The following is a 16429-nucleotide window of genomic DNA, read 5'->3' as shown; positions in this document are numbered from 1 at the left end:
CTGCTCTCTGTTTCGGTGTTTGGTCCTTCTAATTCATATCGGATTGGAATGAAGGGCATTGTCAGGCTCAGGACGTGACAGCTAAGTTCCACATTAAATGCCTTAAAACCTAGAGAACATACATTTGATGGTTTTATTGAACCCTAGGCAAAGTCATTGGAAATAACTGTTATCACATAAATATGGAGAATGAGACTGATCTCTAGCATGACCTTCACATTTAAATGGAGGATAAGACTGATGTTTATCATCTAATTGATAACAATTTTCAGATACTAGGTGACATACTGAATATTAATTTTGCAGGAAGTCCCTTCAATTTAGTTTCAACTTTTTCAAATGTATTGGGTACTTTGTCTTAGAAGCAAGTTGTTGATTTATCAGAAGAAGCTAACAGGACTAGACAATCTCATTGATTTCACCTTCGGCCAGAACCAGTGGGTCAGAACCAGTGGAGAAATTAAAATGTTCATCACAGCTGCTTAGGTGTTAGGTCAACTTTTTATCCACTGTTAAACTTTGATCACTGGTGAAGCTGATATACATTTTTCATAAAAAATGTTGAACTCCGACAGTTATAGCAAAAGAATTGCCATGTTTCATGCGCACATGAATTTTACTACTTTTGCTTTGGGTTTCTATGCTCCATTCACTAGTTGTGAGTAGACATGCATTTCTTTTAGGTGATTTACTTAACTTCAACATCTCTTTGATACTGTTCCTGCCGTTTTCCTGCTTTTGGGGTTGCTTTAGCTCTTCTTGCTAGGAAAGAGTCAGTCTGCCCATTAATTTGATAATTTTCTCAACACTTTTGGTGTTGAATGTATTACTCTTATTAGAGTAAGGTTCCAAGCCCAGATAAAAAGGAGGCTTGCATTAGGCAGCTGACAGTCAACATAAAAATTGTCAGCTCTTTTACAATTGATTGTAGATGAACATATTTTCTTGAGGTATAAGCTCTTAGTGATGTGTTGTACTGCTCAAGTGCAGTGAAAACTGTGCTAGAGCTGTAGCATCGATACACTGAAATAGTGCTAAATATGCAAAGATTCTCGCATTTTTACAGATGAATGTGAGTAAAGAAGTTAATCCAAGTCTAGAGGTTGCCTGTAATAAGTTTGGGGTGGCTTCTCTTAAAAATAAGATACAGGAGATGCATTTAAGATTTTTGGAGAAATGAATCGAGACCCAATTTATACAGTTGTCATGAGAGTGGATGAATGAAAGAAGTTTGTAAGAAAAGAAGTTGAGAAAGACCAAAGAAAATTTGGTGAAGAACTCTTGGATATGACATGGGATATAATGGCCTTGTAGAAATTATGGTTATGGATAAGGATGAATGATGAGCAATTTATATGGTTGATTTTGCTTACATAAAGCTTCTTCTTGTTGTTGACTTTTGGTATCATCTGAATCTCTATTTCTGCAGAAATTAACATCATCTTTTCTGATATTTTAGGTACTTTAAGGGGCCTGAACTCCTTGTGGACTTGCAAGATTATGACTATTCCTTGGACATGTGGAGCTTGGGTTGTATGTTTGCAGGAATGGTAAGGGCCACATTGGATTTGATTTTTGATTACCTTTCACTAGAGTGACACCTAAGTAGAGTTTAATTGTGTTGTCCTGCAGATTTTTCGCAAGGAACCATTCTTTTATGGTCATGATAACCATGACCAGCTTGTCAAGATTGCTAAGGTAATATTGGTGCCTTTGTCACTTTGAATACTAATGCAGATGCTGTGTGTTTTTATGTTCTCAACTTAGCAAATAAGGACTTCTAGTGGTCCCTTTTTCATGGTTCATGTATTAATCCAACCCCAATCCTTGGTATAATAACAAAAACATCAAGCCTCGACACACACATATATATATATATTATCCTTTATGCTTCTGTAGTTCTTGGTTGTATTTGTATTTAACCTGGAAGATTTCTTTGTTTCTCTTTTGTGTTCATTTGCAACTCTATTGTAACATGTCTAACCAGGATGTTGCACCCAGATTTATGACACAGCACCAATGCTTTGTGACTAAGAAGTGAGTGGTCCCTAAATGGTTGCTTTAATATGTTTTAAGGCTGCCGGTTATGTGCACGTGTGTAGGTGCTTGGCTGTATGATATTTAGGGTAGATTGAGAGGCTTAAATTGAGATTCTCTTTTGGATTTGAGCTGGTTTCTTCTAAATCTATAGAAGTTGTCAATGTTCCTTGTTAAATTTCCACCGAGTCTGTTAATCTCCAACAACCTTATGTCCTTCTGCACAAGATCTTCTCATGGATATTGTGAGAAGTCAGAGGTAAAACCCCAACCTGAAAAGCTAGCTTAATAAGTGGAGGGATCCTCCTCCTTGTATATAGCCCAGGTCTCCCTTGCTGAGGCGATGTGGGATTCTCACACTCCCCCCCATGCCGAAGCTTCTCCAGTAATTGATGCATGCCCGGGTGATCGGGCAAGGTACTGGTCCATGACCACGACCGAGGGTAATCCCCCAGTCAAGAGTTGGCTCTAAATACCATGTGAGAAGTCAGAGACAGAACTCCCAACTTGAAAAACCAGCTTAACAAGTGGAGGGATCCTCCTCCTTATATATAGCCCAGGTCTCCCTTGCTGAGGCAATGTGAGATTCTCACAGATATCATACTAAAAGGACAAAAGGAAAAGGAAATTGAAACTGAAATGGCTGGATATCAATTTTAATATCAATGAAAGAGTGAGTTCTAAAATCACTTATCTTGGTTTTGAGGACCAAATTCTTGTGTGAAACATCAAGATATGTGGCGCCGTTTTGGAGTCCTTAGCCTCTTAGGTGCAGATGGAAGTCATATTCTGTAAGTTCTTGTTATGTTTGTATTGTGGAAGTGCAAAAGAAGTTATCATAGGGTAGTTTTAGCATTTTGGTCTCTTTATTGTAACATGCTCGCACTGACTTTGTATATTTGACATGGTAATCTAAACATTGTTGGTCAGTTTTATGTAATAAATTGATGTTAAAATTGCATGAATTTTTGTATGCTATCATTGTTATGACATATATGGGTTTTTTCTTCCCATATTTTTTTCCCATCAGTTGAATACTCAATATATAGCTTGGAGAAATTTGCCTAGCTTTGGATCCATGGCTTTAGTGTAGCATCAATTCTGCAGATTGCTGCTCAAAATATTTAGCGTTTATGATGTATGTCCGCTTCCTCTGCTTTAATTAGAAATGATCTTTTCAATTTCGAAGCTTCTTTGACATATGTCCTTTCACTTTCAACACTAGGGTGCGCTTGGTCTATATTAAGTTAGAGTAGAGTTGTAGAAAGAAATATGTTGAGGCTGTCAACTTTTATCCTCTATATCTTATTCATACTAGAGTTTTATAAGTACAAAGTCAAATATTATTTAATAAATTTATGAAGAGGATTGTTTATCTTGCAACATTTCCTGTGTCTATAATTATGTTACATGGACTGTGTATTGAGTATGGGACAGGAGTACAACCAAATCTTACCATTTCATGAGCCCTTAATGGATATTCAGATACCTATAAAAAAGTTTTTAAGTGCATTTATGTGGAAATGTTCTGAAACACAAAATATGGTGTGCATTGCATAATTATGTAAGATCTTGTTATTGTTTATTAGTGTACTTGAATTTACATGAGTATTAGAGAAAAATGGGTTTTATCTCATTCTTGTCAGAGGCTTGGCTTTCCCTCCGCTAACAAATATGAGTTTTTTCTGCCACCATTGTATTAGAGAAGGATCTGGCTGTCGAGTTAAGACATGTCATGCCTGTATGTTTATGATCTAATTGAATGAGGAATAGAAGTCAAGAGTCCATGTGAAATAGCCATAATTGGCATCTATGTGGCCAGTAGGATTAGTTTAGCTTGAGGAAGCATATGCTTTTTTGTAAGAAGCCACATGCTACACCACTCTTCTGATGTGACTTCTGTTACAGGTTCTCGGAACAGATGAGTTAAATGCATACTTGAACAAATATCACTTAGAGCTTGACCCACAACTTGATGCTCTTGTTGGAAGGTATACTTTTAACAGCTTTTATCTTAGGCTGCAATTATTTTATTCACATTTCAAGGAGACTTGAATATCCTCTTCTATAGCAAAGATAGATCACGTGATGTGCAGCTCTTTCTTGTGAAAGGCTGTCTTCATTTTTGAGTAGTCCCACTAAAAGAATGAATACTCTCTCCCTCTTTAACTGCAAGCAAAATTTGGATGAAGAAGAAGACAGAGAGACGAGTAATCATAGAAGTGTTGACTATGCGCCTTAACGTGGCACAGTTCTCAGTTTTATATGCTATCTTTAATTCTCATGCAGGCACAGCAGGAAGCCGTGGTCAAGATTCATTAACCCTGATAATCAGCATCTAATTTCCCCTGAGGTCACTTACTAATGCGGATTTTATCTATTTTTATCTTCCAACATAGTCATTGATTACTACAGCTTACGATATCTGATCTATGTGACATGCAGGCCATTGATTTCCTTGACAAGCTTCTTCGTTATGATCATCAAGATAGAGTTACAGCGAAAGAAGCAATGGTAGAACTATTAGTAGATAGCCAATGGATTCTCATATATATATATATATATATATCTTTTTCCTTATTATTCTATTTCTTATACGGGTAACACCTACTCAATTCATGCTTGGGTGTTGAGATGGGAAACCTACCACAACGAGAACATGGCCTTTATGTATACGTTTTGGCCTTGTGTGTGACATTCATAATGAAACTGTGCAAGGGGAAAAAAATGAAAATCAAGGGGAACCTTCTTTTACAACATTTTAAGGTTTCCAAATTCTTAATACATCTGGCTTGTTCTGTTTTCTAATGCAACTATTTTCATGTGGAAACTTTGTTCCAGGCTCATCCATACTTCCAACAAGTGAGGGCTGCCGAAAACAGCAGGATAAGGACACAGTGATCCTGGTCCCTATTACCGCGTCTATCCATGGAAGTGAACATACTATGCTGTTTTGATGTGTGTTTGTTATGGAAGATATTGTCTGCATTTTAGTATTTGCCTAGGTGTAGGCAGTTGGTTGGGCTAAAATTCCTTGAACGATGCCATGGTTCAACTCCTGCATCTGTTACAGAGATTGTATATTCTGGTAGTGAGAATTTGAACTATGATGGAATTGTAGGTAGCATCTTAACTACAAAGATCAATCTTTTGTGGTAAAGAATGCAGTAAGAGGCAACGTTGTGTGTTTTTCTTCAGCTGTGCCTATGCTAGACATGTTACTGTCTGTCTCCTGTCAGCATCTCAAAGTATCCTTCTTGCCAAGGACATTAGTAGATTTGAGGAAACAGATTTCTTTATTTTGGTCTTTTAAATTTTGTCGGGAAACGAAGAGGCCCCCATGCAGCCTGGTGCTGGCTTCGAAGTGATTTAAGGCATTACAAAGCTAAATCTGTTGACATGGCAGCACAATTTTGCTTCCAAAAGTTATCAGAATTTATAGAACCACCAGTTGTCAGTGAAATCTCCTCTGCTGGAAGTATCATGGAATCACAAGCGCCTAATAGCATACAGATGAAGGCAAGGCCGTTACAAAGAAAAAGTAGTTTCTGGACAAGTGTAAAATCTTTTTTCACACAAGCAGGTGTCATCACCCACCAGTCATATTTGTTACATGCCCACTCATATCTGAAATGGTGAGATGACATGTTTTAAAAACCAGCTGCTCGTGTAACGGATTATTAATACCCTTTTAAGTACATTAAAATTAGTTCAACATATTTTGAAAAATGGAAGCCACGCAGCAAGTCCCAGCACCAGCATACAGAACTGTAAAGAGTGAACATAAAACGAAAGAGATTGGGGGGGGCCGCATTACAGGCTAAAGCTGGGTCTAATCCCCAGTCTACACACTTTAAAAGTAACCATACTGCCAAACATTCCAACTTTATCACATTGACAAAATATAAAGAACGTTGCAACCCATCATTTTTTAAGTTTTCACCTTCACATCACTTCTTAAGATGAGGAAAACATGCATAAACATCAGCTTTAGGGTGTTTTGCCTCAGCATGCTCCCTGCACTTTACCTCCGACGTGGTGCAAATGAATGTCTGCATGCAAACTTTGCACTGCATCCAACAAACAACAGGTACCGAGAACAATTAGAAGGCCACTCTTTAGACAGGAAGAATCTCCTTCCTGATAAATCAATTCTCTGGATAATACTGATACTATAAAGAAATTATACAGGAGTGTAAAGTGATCAGATTTCATCTACTTTCACTTGAGGTAATGGAGATAAAATTGATTTTACTCCCAAATTAAAATGTAGAAGATCATTAATGGAGACAAATAGTTTCATTCAGTTTAGGACTTCATAATTCTAGTCATATTAGAATTTTAATGATTAGGAATTTTAAGTTTCTTCCTTCCATTAGATTCTTAGTTTAAGGATCAGGAAGTTATATTTTCTGTTTCCTAGTTAAGTTTCTCTTTCTCCTGATTTCTTCTCTTAGTAGCTTCTTGATCTCTTCCTGTCAATATTCTTCCTCTGCTACCTTTTCCTTAGTGCCCCCTCCATTTTTTCTCTTCTTCCTTGTTTCTTCTCATTTGCTATTTCTTCCTCTGCTCTCTCTTCTTCTTTTTTTGTTTTTATATATCTTCTCCTATTTCTTTGAGGCACTATTTAAGATTCTAAGACCCAATAGCTATTAGAAAGTATAAAGTGTCAACACTAGTAAATCATAGCCACATCAATCCTACCCCACTGTGAGTTTTTTTCCACTACCACGATGAGTATAAAAGTGATTTCGCATAGATCTGAATAATCATAAGCTTGTATCCCACTAGGTGGTATTGGGCACATAAATTCTAGAGCTCCAACCGTTTTTATCCATGGTCATATCCTTTATAAGGCTATCAACCGTTTTTATCTAGGCGGGCACAAACCATCAAGGTGCGCCTAGGCCCAAGGTGCCTTGGCCTTAGGCGCGCATGGACTTTTTAACTGTTTTTTAGGGTTTTTATTTTACTATTTATTACTTTATTTAATTTTTTATTATGTTGGGTTTAAATTTATTGCTTCAACTACAAATTTGACAATGAGTAAAAGAGCTACTACTTCAAATGCTCCAATTGAATTTGAACTAGATGAAGATGGAGAGGGGGATGATGTGGAAGAAGATATTAAAGATGATGCTTCTAATGATGAAAATATGAAAATGTTTGATCTCGATGATGAGAATGATTTTTAGATTATTTAAAATGCCGGATGATTTTTAGATTATTTAAAATCTATAATTAGTTAATCTTTATTAAAATTTAAAACATATAAATTGTTTTAAGATTTAATTTAAGTTGACTTAAAAACTTTTAAATTGCATCCTTCAATATTTTTTATTGTTCTTCTCATTAGTATATGTTGAATTTTTTTAATTTCCTTGATAACATGCTTGTGAATATGTTATTAGGAGTTATGACCTATTTTATATCTTATTCTTCAACTATGATATATATTTTTCTTTTTCTTTTTTTAAGTTAGCATATGCCTAGTTCCATCAGGCGCGCACCTCACCCTGCGCCTTAGAGCAACTCCAATGTTGGACACCAAATTGAGCGCCAATTTGGTGTCCGACAGTAGTTTACACCAAAAATTTTAACACTATTTTGGTGTTGTCTCCAATGTGTAACACCAAATTAGTATAAAAGAGAATCTTTAAAGAATATTTTATAAATAAATATTAATTTATTTATTTAACTTAGTATAATATAATTAAAAATAATTAGTCATATTCTATTAAGTAATTATTAAAATAAAAAAATTCATATACATAAACAAAAATAGTTCATTTTATATTAACATGGTATTTATAAAATATATTCAATATTTTAAAATATATTCAATATTATACTTATTTTATAGATCTTAATAAAATATTTCCATCGGTATATATTTTTTGTAATAATTTAATTTATATTTCTAATTATTAATCAAAATATACAAATATAATAAAAGTGATAAAGGATATAAAGGGAATAAGTTGTTTTGAAGTTATACAAAGAGGGGTAAAATTGGAAATAAAATGAAAAAGAAAATTTGGTGTTGATGAATAATATAACACCAAATTTGGTGTTATACTATTCACTAAACACCAAATTTAGTGATTGAAAATTGTGCCCAACACCATTTTGCTGTATTCGTTGGAGAGGTTTCTACGCCAAATTGCAATTGGCGCTACAATTGCCGCATTCGTTGGAGATGCTCTAAGACTCCAACACCCTTTTAAGCTTTAGTGCACCTTGGACCTTTAATAACACTGGTTATCACTAAGGATTTCTTACCAAGTTTTCTTTGGTCTTTCTCTCCCTATTTTACTAAAATTTCCTCAATTTTCACTCACCTTAGATGTGTATTTCTATCGATCTTCTTCTCACATGTCGAAACCATCTTAATTGTGACTCTCTCATCTTATCTTCAATATGCGTCTCTACTTATTATGTAAAATCTTGTTTTTCATTTTTTTTTCTTTTATAGTCGTGTAATCACCATAGCATTCTCAGCTCAGCCATGCTTATATTTTACACATTTTGATGATTAACTGGGCAACATTTTGAACCATACAACTAAGTTGGTCTCACAGCCATATGATAGATCTTTCCTTCTAGCTTTCAACAATAAAATAACTTAGGGATGAAAATATGGGTGCTCCATGATCAATGCACGCCTTCCACCAAACTGAACAACAAGACTTACACCTGCAACACACCTTCTCACAACATGAAAGGAGGCTTATACACTGGTTTACCCTCAATAGAACTCGAGAAGCATGCATATATAAATTCCACAAACATTAGAACAGACATAACAATGCGCTTAGCTTGGTTTAGGTTGAGGGAGGGCGAAGAACAGGCATCGCAATGAGAATCATAGGGTTGCCTGGAAAATTTGTAACTCTCTTCCGTACATTGAAAATTTCAGTAAGGTTCAGAACTTATGGAATTGGGGATTATTTAACAAACCCTAGAAATAAAAGTGGGGCAGGGAATCACTTTAAGACGGAAAACTGATGGGGCAATAACAGCGCAGTCATCATAACTAAGTTAAGTAGGGTTTTTCTAAAACCGAGTTACAGGGGAAGCACCCAATAGGGAATTGAAATTGAATCTCACCTGGATGGTCATGGCTTTCTTGTTGGATTCAAGCTGACTCCCTGCAAGGCACAAATCAATCACAGATCAAACCGATCTCCTAAGAAAACCCAGAATCTCAGACGAGATTTGACCATATAGATGGCGAAAGGAAGCGAAGACAAAGGCGAAACGCGCATAAACATAAAGAGTAACAATTACCCTTGTGGGCTTTCATCTTCTCCAAATTCTTCTCGCGGGCCATCTTGGCTTTCTGGCCATTGCCTCCACCCATGGCTTATTGTTCTCTGATTTCAGAGTCGGAGGGTTTCTGCGTGCTCTGCCAGACCTTTACTTCGTTCGAATTGGATTGGGGGTCGATGCCGCTTTTATACATACAAACGTATATTTCATTTTAATTTTATATTCTAAAAAAAAAAAAAAAAGCAAAAGCAAAAACTTCCTGTTTTGAGTTCTTTTTTAGTTTTTAATTTTTTTAAAATAATAAAAATATGTTTATTTTTATATTTTTAAAAATAAAAAATATAAAATTAAATTAAAATAACAAAAAATCCTATTAACTGTTTTTATCACAAATAATATTAAAATTTTTAAAATGTAAAATATATTACATAAAAAAAGAATATATTTTTAATCATTTAAAAATAAACATTCAAAATATAAAAATTAAAAATAAATTTAAAACTTAAAAATTAAAATTAAAATACAAAAATAACAGCCCCTATCACCTAACCAATCAAATTTTCTAATGGTTTGAATTGTGGTTAAATAATTAATTTTATATTTAATAACTAGCTATAGCTGGTCTCTTAATTAATTTCATAATTGATTTATCTTTTTCAATAAAAGATTATATTAATTCATGGAAGGGTCAATTAAGGCGGCGTGTGTATCGCCATGCTTTGGTCTTCATCCAACATTATCCCTTTGGAAGAAGCAGTTTATGTTTGTTTTGATTTTGTAACTGTGTTTATAATTAACTTTTTAAAAGTCAAATCTCTAAACCCTTATTGATCTAGAGTTGTGCAAAAAATATTATTATTTTAATTAGATTATTATATATTTTATGTTAAGTTATGATATTTATATTAAAAATTTATTATGTTTATGTAGTTTATACATTAATTAATTATAAATTCAAAATAATACCTTAGCACCACTATTGATATTATTCTATATATAAATAACAAATGGATACCATAAGTAATATAGTATTAACAATTATGATTTTTGAAAAAAAATTTAAAGACAGACAAAGTTGATAGACAAATTTACAGAATGAGAGTTCAAAGATTAAAATATCATAGACTTACAGAATGAGAGTTTACAGAATGAGAGTTAAAAGTGCAATATAACATGAGTGAAGATATTTTATTCTTTGAACTCTCATTCTGTAAGTCTATTTATCAATCTGTCTAGTCTCGTGTCTAAGCTGTCTAGTCCCGTAAAAGATCTCTATATATCTGTTTTGTTTTGGGTGCTACAAATGCAATATGTAATTTATGCATTTGAACTTAATTTTATTGCTGTCAAAACAAAATACATTGTGATTGGACTTAGATGGGAGGAAATAAGAGATTTATTCATATATAAAATTTAACGGCTATCATTAGACCTTCTAGTTGCCTGGAGGAAAGTAAGGCCCCCCTCCGTCTCCCTTCCCAGACCCAAAGCCACCATTACCGCCGCCATAATTCCCATACCCACCTCCATTATCTCCCCAACCGGCTCCGCCGCCCCCGCCACCACCCGAGCCATAGCCACCACCAAACCCCCCACCGCCACCGCCGCCGCCACCTTGGCCCGCTCCAGGGCCATAGCCTCCTGCAGAACCCCCACCCCCTCCAGATCCACCACCCACGCCGCCGCCATAACCACCAGCACCGCCACCGCCACCAATTCCACCTCCTCCGCCGCCACCGCCGCCGTTTCCCTTGCCACCAGGACCATAACCTATCCCACCACCGCCACCTGCTGCACCTCCATAGCCTGCATCAACCACATAGTTATCCTGGCGCATCACCTTATTTCCATTACTCGAGATAACCCCACCTAATTCTGTGGTAGCTTCGACAGCAAGACACAGCAAGAACAGGAAAATAACACTCCTTCCCATGACTGAAACTCAAATCACAAAGAAAATACACAATATAAATAAAAGGATATAGTAGATAAAACGATCAGTGGTGGTGGTGGTGACTCTGATGGTGTGTGTGTGTATATATATACATGATCATGCAGGTGCGTTGTTAATTTGTGGAGGCTGTAGAGCGATTGGGAAGCGTTTGGAATGGTGGCTGCAGCGAGATTGCGTGATGGGAGCTGAAGCGTGCGAGGTGGTCCGGGCCGGTGGTGAGGCCGATTTGCATGACCACGGCGAGGTGGTGTGCCATTGTCACAGCCACAATATATATATATATATATATATTTGATAATAAATTACTATGCACAGAATTAAGCTACGCATATCCTGAAGGATAAGTTGGTCCCAGATATAAGAGGGGATAGAACCCGTTTTAATTGTTTAAATAATAGGAAGTTATTAATATGTTATTGTTTGGGTAAATAATAAGTGGTTGAAGACTTGAAGTATTTGAATAAGGATATATTTTAATGGGGTAATTTTGACATTTAATTAGTTAACACCAATCTACCGTATAAATTATTGAAAGAGTGTCCGTTTTATTTATCATTATGAAATCTTTTAAAATTATTGTAAATTTGAAAGAAATAGAATAAGAGAATAAAACTACAAGGGAATTTCTTTGTATATAAAATATTTATCTTTTTTTTTATTCATCTCGAGTGTCTGAGTTTCGTTCAACTAATCTCAGGGACAGGTGACATTCTTCCTTGATACATTTTTCGAGTAAATTTGGATACAGACACAATATATACACACTCAAAGTTAGACATTCAACACAATCCATGCGGGACTTGCCTTCCAACCTTACTATTGTCTTTCAACAATAATTTTGTCTACCAAATCTAAGATAACTTTATTTATACTTTTCTCTTTAAAGATACAAAGGAGTCATAGGGTAACTTTATTTATAAGGGTTCACATTCCAAATAAATGGTTAGAATCAATAGTGTTGTTGCACTCACATTCACAATTACCTAAGTGGCTATCCATTATGAGTATTTAAAGCTTCAAGATGGGTTGTTCTTAAAAAATAAATTATATTATTATATTCAAATAGTAACAATAAATGTTATTTGTCGGTAATTGATCAAAAAAACTATACACAAAATATTTGAGATGGTTCGCACAAAGTCACCAGTAGTTGGAAATAAACAAATTGAAGAAGGTCACGATGTCAACAACCCTCTCAATCCTCAGAAGCAGTAGGAGATTCTGCTAGTGAAGACACCTCGAGCCTTTGGGACAACCACTCAAATTGTTCCATTGAGCAAGCAAGTATAAAGCATTACGACAATAACATGAAAAAAGTACCAAGCCTTTCCAAAAGATGGTATTTTTCTTGCAAAATGTCATGTCTTAAGCTTTATTTCCACCTCATTTGCAAAACTATGCAAAAAATGGGTATCATGAACAACCATTTGAGAACCATCTAAAGACTTTATAGAAGAGCCTCTTGTAGGAACACCCACCTTTTCCAAAAACCTATTGGGTGAGAGAGGGTTTGAAACCCTCCCCAGGTCTACAAGAGAGATCGGGTGTGGCCTTAGTTTGAAAAGAACTTGGGGTCTCTAGCTCAACCCCACAAGAAAAAATACTCGAAAATTGTGAAAAGTATGACTGCAAGAAAGTCAAAATCTTACCTATAACTTAGCTTATAAATAAGCAAAAGAGAGATAATTAGTCTATCTTTAGTGCTGCGAGGCCACATATATGAAAAAATGATTAAGTAAGGTGTTGGAGCAAAAGAAACTGGTACTTACTAAAAAAGATCAGAACAAGAGAAAAATCCATTTTACTCTTGAGATCATGGAGAAGCCCCTTTCTCCTAAATTTAAGATGCCCAACTCATTACTTATTCTTAAAAATGTGATCCTTATGCTCTATTTAAAGTCAAGTATAAGTTACAATAATATTATATGATATACATAACATATAATTAATCATTATGCCCATAATCGTAAAACTCATGTAAATCACATAAAAATGTAATTAAATGCGTACCTGAATCCATAATAGATTACGCTGTAATAAGAAATATCAGTTGAAGACGAAATGCCAGAATCTAGTTTCTCCTCATTCACTTCAACCCTAATGATGGAATAATATAATTGTAATTATTTTGATGTGTAGAGTAGGAAGATGACCAAACCCCTTATTTATAATAGTAGAAGTAGTTTCCCATTAAGACTCTTAGGAGTTATCTTTAACATTTTCTAAACCAAATAGAATTTAAGTAATCATTATCTTATTAAATCAATTGATTTATCTTATTAGATTAACACAATTATATCTGATATTGAATTTAATTATTTCATCAGATAAATACTATAATATCTATTGAGATATTTACATTAATTATCATGCAAGCTACAAGATAATTCTTACATTACGAGTTAAGGATGTCACTACATGACTAGGAAGATGCTATAATTGTCGGAACTTTTCTTTACCTTTTTATATTATTATTTTTTATATTACGAGTAAATTATTTTTTATATTATTACTCACATATAATCTTAACTTTACCTACATATAAATAAATACACGTGTCATGTTACATCATCATCCAATTAAAGCCACATCATCAACCACGTCACTATTACAACTTCCTGGCATAAAAATACCTACACATACAGAAATATTTACCTATATATATGTGTGTGGGTAATATATATATTAAGCTTTATCCAAACATAAATATATATGTGGGTAAAAATTATTTTCTAACCCCTCTTTACCCACACATTAATATCTGCATTATGTGTGAGGAAAAATTATAATTGACATATAAGATAATTTTACCCACATTTATATATGTGGGTAAATCCCTCAAATTCTTGTAGTATAAAGTCAAACAAAATTTATTTTGTCTCTAATTCAAAATAGATGAAAATTTTCAATCTTCGTCTCAAACTTAGCCAAAACTTTTCCGATGTATTCGAGTTGGTGTTGTTTCACCTTATACTATTTGCAAAGATACATCTAGGCTTTAAATCTTCTTTTTTAATTGAGTAAAAGATTAGAAGTGACTAAAGATTATCTTGCTAGGACTTTCGGAGCAACACGCACTAGTGAAGAGTCTAGTCATCTAACCTACAATCAATTGGTTGAAGAGTTGAACCAATACAAGTCTTTTTTTCAAGAGCTCCAGAAAAACGTAAATATGCTACGATGATAAGTGTTAATTGAGAAGAATATTATGCCTTCTTTGTCTATTCCACATATACCATCGGATCATAGTTTAGGACGATCCCACCTCGACCCATCTCGTCTCAACCCATTCGGCTCTAGCCTTTCCCTCCATTATGCTGAACAGGAGTTTGGTGACGAGATTTAATAATTTGTTTTATAATTTTTTTTTTATATATGTTTGAACTTTAGGTGACTTTATGACTTTTTAGATGCATATATAGTTGAACTATATTATAATAAATGTTGCAACAATTGAAATTTTAAATATAAAATTTTAGCTTTGTCCACAAATAATATGTTTTTTAGCTTCACATATGAAAATTATCCTTTCATACGGAATTATTTTTAATATTATTGCCCACACATAATATGTTTGTTACCCACATTATATTTTTTTTACCCACACATATTGATTTTTTTTTTTCAGATTATTACCTACACATAATATTTCTTTTACCCACACATATGAAAATTATTTTTTATATTATTACTCACATATAATCTTTGCACATAAATAAATAAATACACATGTCATACCATATTATCATCCAAATAAAATCATGTCATAAGCCACATCACTATTACAACTTCCTAACATAAAAATACCTACACATACATAGATATTTACCTACATATATATGCATAGATAATATATTAAGCTTTACTCACACATAAATATATATGTGAGTAAAAATTATTTTCTAACCTCCCTTACCCACCCATATTAACATCTGCATTATGTGTGAGGAAAAATTATAATTGACACATAAGATAATTTTTATTTATATTTATGTGTGTGGGTAAATCTCTCAAATTCTTGTAATATCAAATAAAATTTCTTTTGTCTCTAATTCAAAATAAATAAAATTTTTCCCTTCTCTATTTCAACTTAGAGGCGAAATTTTCGTCTCGAACTTAGCCAAAACTTTTTCGATGTATTTAAGTTGGTGTTGATATGTTTCACCTTATACTATTTGTAAAGATACATCCAAGCTTCAAAACTTTTTTTTTTTATTGAGTAAAAAATTAAGAGTGATTGAAGATTATCTTGCTAGGAAATTCAAAGGGATTGGACTCTAGCTGTTTAATCATTTATTTTTTATACGGTTTATAAGATAATTACATCTCATTTTATGTTTAAGACTTTTTTACTATTTTTTTTCATCTACTTCTTCTTTTCTACAAGTATTTTTTGTTCCATCTATTTTTCTCACACATACATTTATTAGTTATTTTTTTTACACGTAAAAATTATTTTAGTGCATCTTACATATTTCTAATTCAATTATATAATAAATAATATTTTTTATAATTTTATTTTTTGTTCAATTATACATCCATAGTAGCATTCTTATATTAATTATTATATTCTTATTTTGTAAAAATTCATACTTAATTGCACGGGTTGATCTAGGGTGGGGGCACCAGTCCTCCCCCAATGCACCAAATAGGTTTTCTCTAGGAATTGCTCCTTTTTTTTTTTAATGATTGGCATAAACAAATAAGGTGTCTAATATCACAGACATACAACCAACTTAGTGTCGCAACTCTGCGTCTGTATGCGGAAGTTACAACTCGTATTACATTGTCTAATACTTGAAAATTGAAACAGAGCGAATGCCAAAACAAAAACCCAGTTCAACCCAAACGAAGAAAGAAGGAAAGATCCATTCTCTTGTCTCCTAGCTAGCCGTGGAGTTGAGTTCCGGAGAGTCTAGACGCCATTGCTGATTGGTGTCCCCACCGCTAAGATCATGGCAAACAGTACGCGCAGCATAACTCGACGGGGACTCGTCCTCTTCCTAGATGTGTACGCGCGGTCCCCCTCGGCGTTCCTTTGTTTTGACCGCACGCCACCAATAACGCATCATCGCATTCATTGCCTTGCTAAATAAAAATCACACGCCATATATACGGAGTTTCTCGAAAATGCCCTTCTCTTGCCACGCCCAAACAAAAACCGAA

The 16429-nt window shown here is 34.2% G+C and overlaps 2 protein-coding genes across 2 annotated transcripts in view; one reads left to right on the top strand and one right to left on the bottom strand.

Annotated features, from left to right (window-relative positions):
* Nucleotides 1-5336, top strand: part of LOC127799101 (casein kinase II subunit alpha-2) — a 43488-nt gene extending 38152 nt beyond the window's left edge. The window contains exons 5-10 of the mRNA XM_052332834.1: nt 1460-1550; nt 1633-1698; nt 3946-4028; nt 4327-4390; nt 4483-4551; nt 4879-5336. Of these exons, the coding sequence (XP_052188794.1) occupies nt 1460-1550; nt 1633-1698; nt 3946-4028; nt 4327-4390; nt 4483-4551; nt 4879-4938 (433 nt within the window). The 3' untranslated portion in view covers nt 4939-5336. The remainder of the gene's footprint in view (nt 1-1459; nt 1551-1632; nt 1699-3945; nt 4029-4326; nt 4391-4482; nt 4552-4878) is intronic.
* Nucleotides 5337-5702: 366 nt separating this feature from the next.
* On the bottom strand, nt 5703-9480 carry LOC127799102 (uncharacterized protein At2g23090). The gene is made up of 3 exons (XM_052332835.1): nt 9328-9480; nt 9148-9188; nt 5703-6107 (listed from the first exon to the last, which is right to left on the bottom strand). Exons 1-3 carry the CDS (start codon nt 9398-9400, stop codon nt 5988-5990), a joined length of 234 nt encoding a protein of 77 aa, XP_052188795.1. The 5' UTR covers nt 9401-9480; the 3' UTR covers nt 5703-5987.
* Nucleotides 9481-16429: the final 6949 nt, after the last annotated feature.

Source organism: Diospyros lotus, chromosome 4 (genome assembly GCF_014633365.1).
Source record: "Diospyros lotus cultivar Yz01 chromosome 4, ASM1463336v1, whole genome shotgun sequence".
In the NCBI taxonomy this organism is placed as follows: Eukaryota; Viridiplantae; Streptophyta; class Magnoliopsida; order Ericales; family Ebenaceae; genus Diospyros; species Diospyros lotus.
Note: the sequence above shows the minus strand (reverse complement) of the source record. Positions and strands in the feature narration are given on the sequence as shown.

Coding starts and splice junctions, on each gene's coding strand:
- LOC127799102 (XM_052332835.1), bottom strand. CDS start 9,400: ATGGGTGGAGGCAATGGCCAGAAAGCCAAGATGGCCCGCGAGAAGAAT. Junction 9,189..9,327: donor GAAGATGAAAGCCCACAAGG/GTAATTGTTACT, acceptor TGTGCCTTGCAG/GGAGTCAGCTTGAATCCAAC. Junction 6,108..9,147: donor AGAAAGCCATGACCATCCAG/GTGAGATTCAAT, acceptor TGTTGGATGCAG/TGCAAAGTTTGCATGCAGAC.